Source organism: Lepisma saccharinum, chromosome 2, assembly GCF_977018435.1.
Source record: "Lepisma saccharinum chromosome 2, izLepSacc3.1, whole genome shotgun sequence".
Taxonomy (NCBI): Eukaryota; Metazoa; Arthropoda; class Insecta; order Zygentoma; family Lepismatidae; genus Lepisma; species Lepisma saccharinum.
This window is the reverse complement of record NC_139230.1, coordinates 49,735,359-49,750,852: the sequence shown is the minus strand read 5'-3', so window position 1 is coordinate 49,750,852 and position 15,494 is coordinate 49,735,359. Positions and strand designations below refer to the sequence as shown.

The 15,494-nt window shown below is 35.9% G+C and overlaps 1 protein-coding gene across 1 annotated transcript in view; it reads right to left on the bottom strand.

Moving 5' to 3' along the window:
• The window catches only part of LOC145984027 (DNA-directed RNA polymerase I subunit RPA1-like), a 314,984-nt gene that overhangs the window by 156,514 nt on the left and 142,976 nt on the right, over positions 1-15,494 (bottom strand). The window contains exons 24-27 of the mRNA XM_083117344.1: positions 14,402-14,566; positions 10,284-10,455; positions 9,620-9,716; positions 3,262-3,371 (exon numbers count right to left, since the gene is read on the bottom strand). Of these exons, the coding sequence (XP_082973470.1) occupies positions 3,262-3,371; positions 9,620-9,716; positions 10,284-10,455; positions 14,402-14,566 (544 nt within the window). The remainder of the gene's footprint in view (positions 1-3,261; positions 3,372-9,619; positions 9,717-10,283; positions 10,456-14,401; positions 14,567-15,494) is intronic.

Below are 15,494 nucleotides of genomic sequence, written 5' to 3'. Positions count from 1 at the left end.
AGGAATACGAGAGGGAAAGTTTTGGGCGGAGCGAGTGTTTGACCTCCAGAATACTTCTGAATCCTACAATAAATTGTTGATTAATCTGAAAATACGCAAGTTTCGTAAATCTTGTTTTCAGTTCATTTTATGCTGATGAGCTAAGCGGGACTAAATATACAGTTTAAAGTGGGATCCAAACCAGAGTGATTATCGAGTGTGGCACTGTTCAATGTGTCCTAGGATACACATTCAGTGCAAACAGATCGCAAGTTGTGTGTTTACTTTTTCAGAGTGAATTACAATGCAAGTTGAGGAAGAGTTTGGACTGATCCTTGCAAAGGGGGAGGGGAGGGGCAAATATGAAGTTAACTGAAGCAAAGAAAATGTGACTTTTTTATGATGTGTTTTAGACAGCCGAACCAGAACAAAATTTACAGCCCCGATTTTTTTTTTTTTTTTTTTGTGTGTGTGTGTGCCAGGGAAGTGTTCCTTCCCCAGAGAATCTTCTCTTACCAGTTAATCCTGTAACGAACAATGTTCTAGTGAACGCACATAAAATCCAATATTCATTCTGTCTGATTATCCCGTCTCTTGCTTGTGCGTGTGGTTTGACTACTGTCAAGATTCATCAGAGTTTCACTTCTTGCAATAAACGAGATTGTTTTCCTTTCCATAGGTCTCCGTGCAAACGGGTTTCTTAAACTAAAATTGTAAGAATTTTGTGGAAGAGCAACGACTTTGCACAATTAAAAGAAAGTACAGTTTTTTAAAAGACTTTTTGCCACAACATGCATCCCGTGCATAACCGGTTGTATAACTAGGCAGGATAAATGATGTTAACTGTCTCCTTGGAATCTTTGTGTCTGCTTAAGCTCAGTGTTCTCATTTTGTGTTTTTTACACTTTTACACTTTCTTTAAAACGTACAATATTATTATATAGTACATATAAAGCTTATTTTCTGAGCTACAACCAAGTATAAAACATCCGTTGTGGGGGCAATTTATACTCTACTTTATTTACACCTGAAAAACAGGCGCCATCTTGAAAAGTCTGGATAACTCGAAGTCGGTTAATTCGAAGTTGACATTTTTTTGGTCCTTTGAACTTCATATTATGAGGTTTTCCTGTAATTACTAGTTTTCTTTCCTAAAAAAAAAAAGGTTTTTTTTATGGGCGAACCTTGTAGAAAACACATACGATAGCATGGACAGAACAAAGATTTGGAAGGCTCTAAGATAGAAAAGAGTCAAGGAACAGAGCGTGTGTAGAGTGTAGAGCACATACAAGGCCAACTAGGGCTGTGTGAAGATGCCAGTGGGGAGAACGGAGTGGTTCAGTGTAAGTAATGGACTAAAACAGGAAAGTGCTTTTTCACCACTGCTCTTCTTAATTACAATGGATGTAATTAACAAAGAGGTGGGGAAGAAGATAAGAGAAGAAGAGTTGAAGGCCCTGTTGTTTGTTGAGGACTTAACAATATAGAGAAACAGTGAAGAAAAAATACAGACACAGTTTGATAGTTGGAATGAGGAAATCAGAAGAGGAAGAATGAAATTCAGTGCAGAAAAGAATGAGGTGCTAATAACACCAAGAAACAGAGCCAGAAAAATACCAAGAATAAAGGTGGACACGGAAGATTTGAGGATAGTGGAGAGCTTCAAATATCTAGGAAGCATAATTGAGAGAAGTGGAAGAATAGATGAGGAGGTAAACCGAAGAGGACAAATGGGTGCTGGACTCTATCAAACCGTTCAAAGAATAATATGGAACAAGAATGTACCTATGAAATGCAAGAAGGTAATATATAACACATACTATGAACCAATAATTATGTATAGAGCAGAGACTTGGACAATGAGAGAGAGATACAAAAGACAGAATCACGCAATGGAGATGACATTTTTAAGGAGTACATTGGGGAAGACTAGAAGGGATAGAATAAGGAATGAGGAGATCAGACAGGCAGTGGAGGTGGTGAAGCTTTAGGACAGAATAGATCAGGCACAGATGAGATGGTTCAGACACATGAAGATGATGGGTGCAGAAAGACTGCCAGCAAGAGCATACAATGCACTAAGAGTGGAAATATGGCCAAAAAGGAAACCAAACTGTCGGTGGAAAGAGCAGATAGTGGAGTGTGTTAGGAGAATAGGACAAGATTCGAACACTGTGGAAAGAGAGGAGTGGTGGAAAACCAGAAGAAAATCGAGAGGCTTGATATATATGCCGACCCAGCCAGAGGCAGGAAACAGCAAAGGATGATGATGAATTGGAGTGTAATGCTCACCCACTAATATTAATCAAAATTTTAAACAACTTTTAAATTGTACTCATACTGATACATATACTCAGGAAAAATGCATGTATCAGTATGGGCAATGGTTCAAAGTGGTATCGGCTCAGCTCTAATGAAAATATTGTATCAATTCTCATGAAAACAATATACTCTTGTGTGGATGTATTTTCATTTTCTCATTTATTTGCAATAAGTTTGGTCATGAAAGATTCAAGTAGTGGCAGTTAGTTCTTGTCTCAAGTTTTGTTTGCCTTTCCTTAAGTAAACTTCGTGCACATATTTTTTGTTGTGCTAATTTAAAATATGAAAATTAAAATCTTCTACATGCATTATTTCATAGTTACATGTGTGTGATATCATTTCTGCCACAGAGCATCAGCCAGGCAGTATTATATGTAAAATACTCTTCCTAATATTGGCAATATTGCTTGAATATTCCTGCTCAACATACTTGTGTTTGTCAGTTGAATTGACCATGTGCACGTAAGAAATATTGTAATTTCGCTAAGTTCAGTTATCATTGTTTCTGTATCATTGTAGCAATGCTATGGCAACATCTAAGCTATGCAAGTCACCCAAATACATTACTTTATATGTGTGAAAAGTTCACACTGAAATTACAGAGAAAACATGTGATATAATTGATGGATTGATTGATTTGTTGTTTTAAGTCCACTTTATGCACAGAAAGGCAAAATGTGACAAAATTGAAACAATCCAAACTGTAGCTTATTTTTATATATAACCTGGTGGCTGTGATGCATAAGACAAAATTGAAATTAAAAAGACATGCTGTAACTAGAAAATGTGATGTAATATGCCCATTTTGTGAACTGCATTGAATTCAGCACCCTCAAATTAGTAAAGAACACACACTTTCTTGTTAGTTACAGAAAAAAGTTTATACTACCCATTTGCCTCCTTCAATTTCTAATTTTTCAATCTGCTTTTACATTGAAACAATCTCTAGGCTAGATTTACCTTATCAGAAGATTCATCTGAACTATCATCTCCTTCCTTTACTATAGTACCATTGGCCACTGTATTAACAGTTTCCTCCTCCATCTCTTCAAAACCATCATCTTCATTCACTGCAAATCAAAAGAAAAAGTAAATACCGGTACATTATTGTGTTCCAAACATTTCTTCAGCAGCTTAATTTTGTTTGGTGTGTGTGGCATTAGAAATATAAAAAAACTGCAATTTTGGCAATAATTAGAGATTGGTCAACATAAAATTTTTGCCAATACTGTTAAAGTACCGACATGAGATTTATGGATACCGATAAATGATGTTCTACCAATCCGACATAAAATTCCAAATGGTCCTTGAAGAACATGAATGGTTATTTGGCCTACTTAATAAATGTGTGTTTCGAGGTGACTGCATTGCACATTTAGACATTTACTTTAAAAAGTTGAGCATGGAGATTATACATAAAAATAATAACAAAATAACAGAAATTTGCACTAAATCATAAGATATTTTTAGATATACCACATCGCTATAATTTTTAGATATACCACATCGCTAAAATAATCGGTAATTTTACCAATAAACCAATACACCAATATGAATATATCGGTTGATATCGGTAGAGTACCAATTAATCTGTCCCATTCATTAATTTACAAGTAATAAAGAAAATCAATAATTTAGCATATCAATACCCACTATTTTAATATTTTGGTAAATTACTATTTAAACTTATTGAGTTAGTTAATATACTGAAAGGAAGTACTCACTTATTCGTTAAATTGGTTCTTATGATGTATTTATTATACCTTGTTTTGTTCACTACAAACCATACTACAAGCAAATGCTACTAGAGAACAATTTTGTTCCATCAGCTGGAAGAAGAATATGAAAATACAGTGCGCTCTCTTTAATTCGAACTTGGATAATTTGAGCAAAAGCACATTCCCCTTGAAACCTCTATCTAAAACAATGTTAAAAATGACTACTTAATTCGAATTTTGAAGGTTAAATTTGGATAATTTGAAGTCAGGTTTCCAATAATTTAACATAAATCTTTCCAAGGAAAACCAAAGTGGTTGCTACATAAGAAATTCCAACAGATGACTCGTCCCAGTTTTCTTCTTGAAAAGGTTGTTTTTATGGTTAACAGATGTGCTGACGGCAGATAAGAGAGGGCAGCAGGAATCCCCAGAGCTTTTGTTTGTAGGAATGTGACCTTCACCCTCTCAGAAACAAGTTGAGAGGGGAGCGAATATCCGGACAAAAGGGGTCATTTGTCTGTGTGGTTTAGTGGAGTCACAATGTAGAAACATGGTGCGTACCATAGTTTAACATTAGATAAGAAAGTTGAAGTGCTTAGAGAGGTAGAAAGAAGAATGAAAAACAATCACGTGATGCGAATATTCCAATAAGTGTACTGTTCCTGGATGGAGATATGGATAAAACATAGCAGTTGTAAGGTAAGGTGTACTGTTTACGTATTAATGCAGTTTTATGTTTAATACAGTGTGTTATTTCATTGGTGGTTTTTTTTTATTATATTCTGGTAAATTCGAATTTTGGATAATTCGATTTTTTTTCATAGCCACTTGGAGTTCGAATTAAAAAGAGTCCACTGTATTAAAAAAAGAAAATTACAAAATTTGAAATTAGAGGGTGTGATTCAAAATTTGTATATATAGAAAAAAGAGAAAAAGGCAATCATAAGCAAAAATAATAAGAGATCTCCAAAATTATTGACAGTATAGCTAAGTCATGCCTTGCTTTGTTCATTAAATACCAGGCTACAAACACATGCTAGTCGAGAAAAAATTTGCTCCATCAGCTAGAATAACAAGCGGAACAAATTTGACACTTTCTTTTTTGTTATTTACGAAATTTGAAATTTGGTTGTTCTCCACATCATGCCAGTACAGGAGGGTTGAAAATGGTGCATGATTATGGTGCTGTATATGAGCCACTCGCTTAAAAAAAAAATTGCACCTATTCCAAAAATGCACAGGAAGAAATCATTTCAAATGTGAGACAAAAGAGCAGAGTACACAGCTGGCTGTGAAGAGAAGCAGCATTGTCAACATGTATTTTTGTAATGGCTGACATGGGGCTCACTTCACCCTCTACCCTTTCAATTCTATTTCTTGCCTGCTTTGAGAACTTGCAGCATATGTTTACACGTCAGAAAAGACTGTCATTTGCAAAACTCATGCTTGGGGCAGTGAATGGAAAAACAGTATTGATGATGTTGAAAGTCAAGATAAAAAAGTGCTTATTTAACCTCTAGGGAGCTTGCTGTGCTATTGGTTGGTGAGCTTTTGTTGTGTATAGTTTTGTGTCATGCTGCCAGGTGCACTGTTGTTGCCTACACATCTACATCATCATCTTCTGCTGCTGCTTGGTACCAGCTGCTGTACTAGCTGGATCAAGGTGTGGTGTGAGGACAAGCAGGCAACAACACCATGCCACAAAATTAAACACAGCAAAAGTTCATGAAGCAATACTATAAATTTCCAAGAGGATAGTGGCAGAGGCCACAAAATAGAACAAGCAAACAAACAAAAAGTTTTATGGATAAGTGAGTATAGCACTTCCTTTTTGTGTATTAATTTGATATTGCATATTTCATTCATGAAGTAACTACTTAAAAAATTATATAACAAATTGTGAAGTAATCATTTACACACACTGTCTTCTTCTTGTACAGGGGCCAGTAATGACATTTCTGCATCTTACTGCAAAGAGTCAAATATATTTAACATTGGACAAGTGCACAAAAATTGTGAAATTTTGGACTTTCAACCAGGATTCAAACATAGGATCATAACAGAGAAAATAGATCCCAACTAGCCAACATGAATCAGAAATAACTAGTTTGTATCTCTGCTTTTCATGGGCAGATTGATGTTGTGTGTTGTGTAATGTTGATCTCAATATTTCAAGACAATCATCACTTCTCCAGGAGGGAGCACGCATTTCATTAGGGTAGTAAAATGGTGAAGGATAATGTATGGTAGAAATTTGGTTTATAGATATTCAAAAAAATTCTTGTTCCCTTCTGAAAAAGGGACAATCACCGTGAAATATTGTCATTCAGTCAGAGAAACTGGGCCTGAAAGAATACAAGTTGGATCTGCAAAGTTTCTAGGTCAAGAACAACGATCAAAGTTAGTACAAAACAACACTGTCCTGTAACCAAGATCAATGGGTGAGTGGCAGGAGAGGTTGGTGAGAGAGGGAAGGAGGGATGATATGCAAGTAGGTGTGTGGATGCAATGGGGAGTGGGATGGGAAAGTTTCTGTGTAGCTTTGTTCACTTGTTACTGCATAGACACTCGCCCAGCATTTGTAAACAGAGCTACTAGGTGGAGGATTGCTTCCAGGGGTTGGTAGGGGTGTGTGTAGTGTTGATAAAGGGACAGAAGCCAGAAGAGAAAATATAAAAAATAAGAAGGAAATAGGAAACACTCACCAGACATGAGTAAAATTTTCAACTTTCGTGGTTATGAGCTGCATCTTAAAACATAAAAAAAAAGATAGCAGAAACAGAAGTGAGTACAATAATGAATGATGGAAGATACATGAAAGAGATCAAGTACAACAGCAAAGACAAAGAACATCTGGCCAGCAAAATTAATTATTAGCCTTGAGGAACAAAATCCAAGCAAAAGCATTCATCTGAAACATGGACAGTGGCTGAAACTGAAAGGAAAAGACGGGAAACACTCAAAGCATGGTGTTAATGGAGAATATTGAAGATCAAATGGACAGAGTAAGGAATGAAGATATTCCAATTCAGTCACACAAATACAAAGAGAAACCTATAGAATTTGATCATAGAAATTTGATGCTGGATGGTAGGACATATCCTGAGGTATGAAGGAATGGTGTAAATGATAATTAAGGAACTGATATATGCTCTTTCCCCACTGCTCTTCATAATTACAATGGATGTAATTAACAAAGAGGTGAGGAAGAAGATAGGAAGAGATGAAGGCCCTGTTGTTCACTCATGACTTAGTAATATGGGGAACAGGGAAGAAGAAGTACAGAGACAGTTTGATAGTTGGAATGAGGAAATCAGAAGAGCGAGAATGAAATTGAATGCAAAAAAGAGTGAGGTGCTAATAACAACAAGAAACAGAGCCAGAAATGAACCAAGAATAAAGATGGACAAGGAAGAGTTGAGGGTAGTGGAGAGCTTCAAATATCTAGGAAGCATAATTGAGAGAAGTGGAAGAATATATGAAGAGGTAAACAGAAGAGGACAAATGAGTGGTGGACTATATCAAACCATTCAAAGATTAATATGGAACAGGGATGTGCCTATGAAATGCAAGAAGGTAATATATGAGGGCTGTTCAATAAAGAATGATCATACATTTCTTATGCTCATGATGTATTGTATACAAATTTAATTTTCTGTTGCATTGTTAGCTTAATGTGTAATGAATTTGTGGTAAGAGTTATTATTTCTTGCCAGTAGTACGTCAGTGGCTGATGTGCAAGTTCAGACACCTTCAGTATCGCCTACGCCTCATACCCGAACAAGAGGACGTTCACGTGCAGGTTTGTTCACAGTTGAAGGTGATGTTACAGGAAGATGAGGTGTTTCTGTCAAAGGTTATCTATCACTGCAGATTAAACTTGGCTACACTATTACGATCCAGAAAGCAAACAGCAAAGCTCTGTGTGGAAATCTGTCATCACCAACACCAAAGAAAGCAAAAAAGTGGTGTCTTCTGCTGTGAAGGTTATGGTCGTATCATTTTTCGATATTCAGGGAATGGTGTATCAGCATGTCATACCAGCACATACAACTGTAACTGGAGCATACTATAGGGATGTACTGAAAATTCTCCAAGCCCATATCAATCTCAAAAGGGCACATTTGAAAGAATCAGGTTGGATGCTGAACCACGATAATGCTCGCCCGCACATCACAAATGTTGTTACTGCATATCTCGCCACACAAAATGTGACGTGTTCCTCATCCCCCTTACAGTCTAGATATAGCCCCTTGTGACTTTTTTTATTCCCTAATGTGAAGAAACACCTTCGTGGAAAGCATTTTCCATCATCAGAAGCAGTGGTGAAGGCTGCTGAGGCAATTTCGAAGAATGGAAAAAAAGGTTGGACAAGTGCTTTGCATCGCATGGGGACTACTTTGAAAAGGACAATAAAATTTTGGACGATGAGTGAAGGTATGTTGTTATCACAAAATTATGATCATTCTTTTTTGAACAGTCCTTGTACAACACACACTATGTGCCAATAATCACATACGGAGCAGAGACTTGGACATTGACAGAGAGAGACAAAAGAAAGATGCAGGCAGTAGAGGTGACATTTTTAAGGAGTATATTGGGGAAAACTAGAAGGGATAGAATAAGGAATGAGGAGATCAGACAGACAGTGGGGGTGGTGAAGCTTCAGAACAGAATAGATCAGGCACAGATGAGATGGTTCTGACACATGAAGAGGATGGATGCAGACAGACTGCCAGCAAGAGCATACAATGCAAAAGGAGTGGAAACAAGGCCAAAGGGGAGACAAAGATGTCGGTGGAAAGAGCAGAGTGGAGAGTGTTAGGAGAGGAGGACAAGATTCGAACACCATGGGAAGAGAGTGGTGGAAGACCAGGAAAAAATGGAGAGGCTTGACTTCTGACCCAGCCAGAGGCAGAAAACGGTGAAGGAGGATGATGATATAAAAGGGTAAAAAACACATTAGTACACCATGGATGAAATACAACTAAAGCACAAAATGTACACTGAGGATGCTATGGAGAAATGAAGACCTCAACTGAAAACAGCAGAAAATGGGGAAATGCAACAACATACACCAGTACCATGGCATACTTTACGTAAATACATGAGCACAGGAAACAAAGAAAGAAAAAAGAGAATTCATACTATGGGAATGAGAGATGTGGTAATAGACAATTAAGGTACTCACATTTTCCGTGAAGGTGTTTTACATTATTTTCTATTAATTTCGGTAGCCACTGCCACCATCCTCGTTGGAATTCGTTGTGTTGTTGTGGCAGTGGCTATCGAAATTAATAGAAAATAATGTAAAACACCTTCGCGGAAAACGTGAGTACCTTAATTAAAAAAGAGAAGTTATGAAATGAGCAGGGAAGTAATTACAGAGGAGAGTAAAGTTTTCATGAAGTAGTAGTTGAGCACATACAAAGAGACTGAACATTTTATTAAATATTATGTTTGAGCTTCAATTAATCTGTATTAAGTCATCATTGGATCAACAAACAAAGTAATAGTCTGAAACCTAAAGTTACATATGACATACTAGACGACACCTTCTTACCCTACACATGCACAAATATGTATTAAGTTAAACATACACTCTGTGGTAACTTCTTCTTTTTCTGGCTCCTCATATTCACGGGTCTCTTCATGTCTTTGTCTAATCCGTGCCATTGTAGCATCTTCATCATCAACCTTTAAAGTAGTAAAATACATATTTCAAGAAACACATTCCTACTACATTCAGAAAACTAGTTAAAAGACAAGAAAACTTAAAGTTTGTTTCAATGTCCATAAATTGACATCTTCATTACAAGTTTTGTAGAGAAGTATTCCAATGATTCAAAAGATTTAAAAACATTCCCCAGCCAGAGTGGGGAACAGTTACAAGGCCAACGCTACCAGATGATGGGAGGACATACAGAAAGCAGTGCATCAGTGTCTGTGAGCAGCTGGAATGGAGTTCTACCGTAAGGGTATTCTCAAGCTTCCAAAGAGGTAAGAAAAATTCGTGCAAAGAAATGGAGATTTCATTGAAAAGCAAAGAAAAGTCTGTAGATTATGATGTAGTACATTTTTCTTTAATAAAACCAAAACTTGGTTCATGAAAAATTATTGTTAATTACTTTCAGTATGCCCTTCATAGTTCCTTCATTTAACTGCTTTTCCCATTCACAATAATACAAAGTTAAACTAATCTAACAAAAAGTACCACATTTGTAAACTTTTACTCTTGTCAATTTAAATCAGGCAAATACTAACCTCTGGTTCTTCATCTGAGCTTATCTGAGCTTCTTCTTTAATCGTCATATTTTCAACAGTTTCTACCGGGTCTCTTGTTTCACTGTCTCTTGTTTCTTCCTCATTATTCTCATCAGTATTCTTATCTTCACTTGCCTGACCTTCCACTTCCGTTGTTGTGGCACATTCAATCCTGAAATTACAGATAGTTTTCTATCTATTAGTTATATGTTCATGTTAAAGTTTTGGGCAATAATTTCTTGTTGATCTATCCCATTTACTTCATTTTGTGTGGGTGTGTGCATGTGCGTGTGGCCACAACCATGGCCAATTGATGCAGCCTTATTCATATGCATCACATACAAAAGAAAGAAGGTTCAAGACAACTGAAGAACGAAGTTCAGAAGTGTGAAAATGTTTACACTCACATTTTCTTTTATGTCAAGTACTTAACACTGCCCCTTACTCAAATATACATACTTTCCTAAACTAAAGCTAATTATGAGACATGATTCTAATTAACAATTTCAGATGCAGGTTTTGTCAATAGGTGTGCCACCATATTGCTAGCAGTTCTCTGAATGTTAGTAACAATGGTTCTACATTAGCATGCAATGTTAATTAGACATTATCCATGGTCTATTGCTTTAACCCTTAAATGTTGGCATGACATATATTTCACTTACAGGTGAGATCGCTTATGCAGTATGTGACACACATGCACACATACGAAACTTTACTAATGCAATATTAAAACCACATGAAGAGATTTTATAATTACCCAAGATAAATACAAAGGAAGACAACATGTGTTTTGCATTTCAATATCTCCTACACAATACTTTTTACAAATCTTTAGCAGGTGGGAGGCTCTCTGGGAGTGGGCTTTTCAAACTTGCTGCAATGAACAGAAAGATTCAAAGCAAGAGAACTAATTGTTGGAGAGAGATGAGTTCTCCCTGGAATGAAAGGAGTCTTAGCAGAGGGGAAATTTATACATTTTACCTTCCTATAATGAAAGTTGGAGATAGAGGAAAATCAAAATTTTACACAAAAATTGTAAGATTGGCCACCAAAATACACCAACATGAACAAAAAATGTAGTAAGCAACAGTGTGTATTCCTACAGTGTATATACATACAACCATGTAAAGTTGCATTGAAAATAGGCAGATATTGTTGGGGAAAAATTTTCCTGGCATGCCACTAGCGGAATCTCTCAGAACACAACAGGCAATATTTTCACTACTGTCCTCTTATGGGTATCTTTTGTAGGAGAATGATTACCAATGGGGCCTTTGTTGTGTGCACAGTGGTTTTCCCGATGGTCAAACCACTCTACCAACACTGTTGTACTATTCGGTCATACAAGAAATGTGCATGGAAAAGGGTCATAATGTACCCTTTCAAATAACAGTTCACTTTTGACTCCATTTGACAGCTACGTGCACAACACTCCAGCATACCTGCAAGCTGCAATACACAACTGATAACAGTTTCTTGGCACAGTCACTCCAGCTCAAGCCCACAGATGGCGGTGGCATCACCAAGGTATTCGGATATATCCCAAACAACCTTCTGTAATTCAAGTCCCCCAATTTTGGAAAAAAAGAATGAAAATATGCAACTCATTTTAAAAAATTGTAATTTTTGGGTAATTTTGAAAATTGGACATCTCCTGCTGGATTTTCAACAAGTTTCATTTTCATTATTACATGTAAAAGTAAAACATACCATAAAAAAAATGTTCTTTCATATGCTACATCCCATAATCGATTTTTTTGGTGGGGATGATCAACATTTTCAAAATGTGTTTCATAAAAATAGTAACAACAAATATACCATTTTGTCATTCCAGTATGTCATACCATCATATGTATAGAAGTGAAGAAAAAAGAACTGAATTATCATCTGTAGTTTTCAAGGAATGATGTGTTAATCGATGCCACTTGGTGGTGGTTTTGTTTCAAACCAGCCCTCTAAATTTTAAGATTGTTTTATTTCCTTAGAAAATTTTGTACAATAATGAAAACATTGTCTTCATCAACGAAATGAAATGAAATTAATTAAAAATGAACAATGGATGGTTAATTTTAAAAAATGAAATCCCAATTTTACTTTTAGGATGACAATTTATTGATATGATGTAAATAAATAGGCCAGTAATTACGTATTAGGGCCGAGTTGATACCGATACATCGGTATCAGCCAATACCAGCGGTATCAGCATTGGTAAGTATCGGTTGAATATTTTCCACTGATGCCATTTGATACATAAGATTCTGAGCAGCTAAGATGAGTGGCCAAGAGCAACAACTTGTCTCAACATTTGTCCTTTTCAAAAGTTCATTCAACCTCCTTTGTGACAGGTTGGGAGCCTAGCACAAGAAGTTCCACAAATATTCCTAGAAACACTGGATAAACCCCCACCCTCCTGGGAAGCACATGGCAAGAGCAAAGCCATGGATAATTGAAAGTTGAACCCAAATGTGACCATGAAGGCATGTAACTGCTTAGTTAACACTGTGGAACTAAAAGAAACCATTCATTCCCAATTCTTGCTTGAAAGCTCCTGAGGGTAAGATAGGTGGATGTCTTCAAACAACACGCCATGCTAATGCTGGGTCAGGTGGTTGCAGAGTTCTTGGAAAAGAGGGATGAAAATCACAGTGAAATTAACTTTGTTTTATCTACATTCAAGCGGGAAGTGCATTCAGCAGTTTCTTGTATTCTCCCTTCTATGTAAGTCTTTTGTGTGACTGCTGGTATCAGTCAATAGAGGGTTATTCATTTCCACCAAAATTAGATTGGGACCATTCAGCTTTGAATGACAGTACTAAAGAATTATGTACGCTACTATATATAATAATACACACAAAATATTAATCACGAACTTTACTTTACATCAACTGGACCTAAATTCATTTTTTCTTATCCAATAAATATTTAATTTTTACTTTTTTGACATTAATTTCCTTGCCAGGAAATTTGTTTTTATACAAACTTTAGCAGTCTTAACTGTACGTCAGTTAGATGACGAATATTTGCTGTTTGTATCTCAGATTTTATAGTGTCTTTTTACCTAATAATAACAATATATATTAATTAGGGATGGGCCGATATGAAATTTTGGCCGATACAGATAAAGTACCGATATAAAATTTACCAATACCGATAACTAATCCGATATAAAATTAGAAATGATCCTTGAAAAACCTGAAATGTTCATTGATCTCCTTAATAAATGTGTGTTTCGTGGTGACTGCAGTGCAAAAGAAGTTGAATATTTAGAAATTTACTTGTTTAGAAAAAAGGACATGGAGATTATCCATAAAAATTACAACAAAATGGCAGAATTTTGCACTAAATTATCAGATATTTATCGATATATCGGATTGGTAAAATAATCGGTAATTTTACCAATAAACCGATATGCCTATATCGGCCGATACCGATAGAGTAATGATTAATCGGTCCCATCCCTAATATTAATAATTTGCAGGTTATGATGAATAGGCATATATATTAATGCATTAATTATAAACACCTATATTACCATTATTATTCGGACTGCCCCCAATAAATTTCTATATATGTACCTGGTGAAGTGATGAGTTAGTATGACTCTGTAACTAGCTTTTGTTATTTCATTCTGGAATTATACAAGTACTTGTATCAGTAGGAATTGGTCAGGGTATCTGTATCGGCAAATAGTGGTATCAGCTCAGCTCTAGTAATTATTATTATTATTATTATTTTGGCCAGATAAATCAGTAATTTTGCCTACTTGACTAGGTTCTACCCCTAGTAGACTAGTTGACTAGTTTGTTACCCTGAGAAACATCAGTATATGCCACAAGAAATAATGGAAAATAACTTCCTCAAAAATCATTCCCAGCTTATGAAACTCATGAGCAGGCATGGGCATTAGAAGTTCAGTGTATTTCTCCACAATGAAGACAAAAATCAAATTTCCACATTTAATCTCACGTATATGATTAAAATGCCTCCATATGATAAATGCATTAAAACTGAACAAACACTGAAAGAAGACCAACTTCTCAATTTATTCAGTGACCCACTTCCTTCTACCTTACACCCTACATATTAAAATTTTCTAAATGTTATTTCGTACTTACATGTCAACATCCTTTATATTGCATTGACGTTTGTACTCAGACATTAGTACACTTTTAAAGAATTTAGTTTCCATGTAGTGTAGAATACCTTGAGGCTTCACAGAAAACTGATGTTTATATGCTCCATATGGTAGGAACTTGAATTTAATTTCATATTTTAGATACCTGAAATGTAAGAAAATACTTTCATATACTTTTCAACTGCATAATAATGCTATAGATAGACCACAAGGAAAAGAACCTTCGGTCAAAAACGTTCGCGTATCTTCCCTGCCATTCTTGGGACTCTGGGTAGTGTTGCCAGGTCAGACTTAGAAAAAATCAGGAGATTGTTCTTTGGAAAACCAGATCTGCTAAAAAAAACTAATGATCTAAAAAAAAAAAGACTTTTGAAATTATCACGTTCCTGCATCCCCATCACAATATCTGATGTAAATTACTGCGACTGAAATCAACTTATATGTCTGAAATAATATATAATTTTACATTAACATTTATTTTCCTTGCATGCCCTTCCAGATGTCTAGGCCCCTATATAAAGAAAATTAAGTCTGTTCCATAGCATCAGTTTATTAAGGAAATCTCCCGATAAATCAATAGGCCTGGTAACACTGACTTGGACCACGCTGAATGATCCTCCTCCTGCCTCCCCCACACCCACGATCATGGTGCAGTGTGGTGCGGTTCTGTGCAAACCTTTTTTCTTGTGGTTCCACTACAGCGCCTGGCCATATTATTAGACACACCACATTTTTTTTTTTTTTTTTGAAAATAATAGTTTTGAAGGGGAAAATTATACAAAATTCACCATTAGTTATCTGAAAAATTTCCTGTACATTAATTGAACCCTGGCAAATACGAGTAATACATACAAATGCACTTTCTTGCACAACATTGATAACAATAATTGTAATAGTAATAATAATACATAGTAATGTAATTCGACACAGTGGACAATTTTAACAGTTTGCTTACTTTTCACATTTAAAATGTTGCAATAGGATTCTTTGTGGCTGAACTTTGATTATTGTCATGAACAATATGAAAAGAGGAGGTACTGTTGTTACAAACAATACCGCCAACACCAAACGTC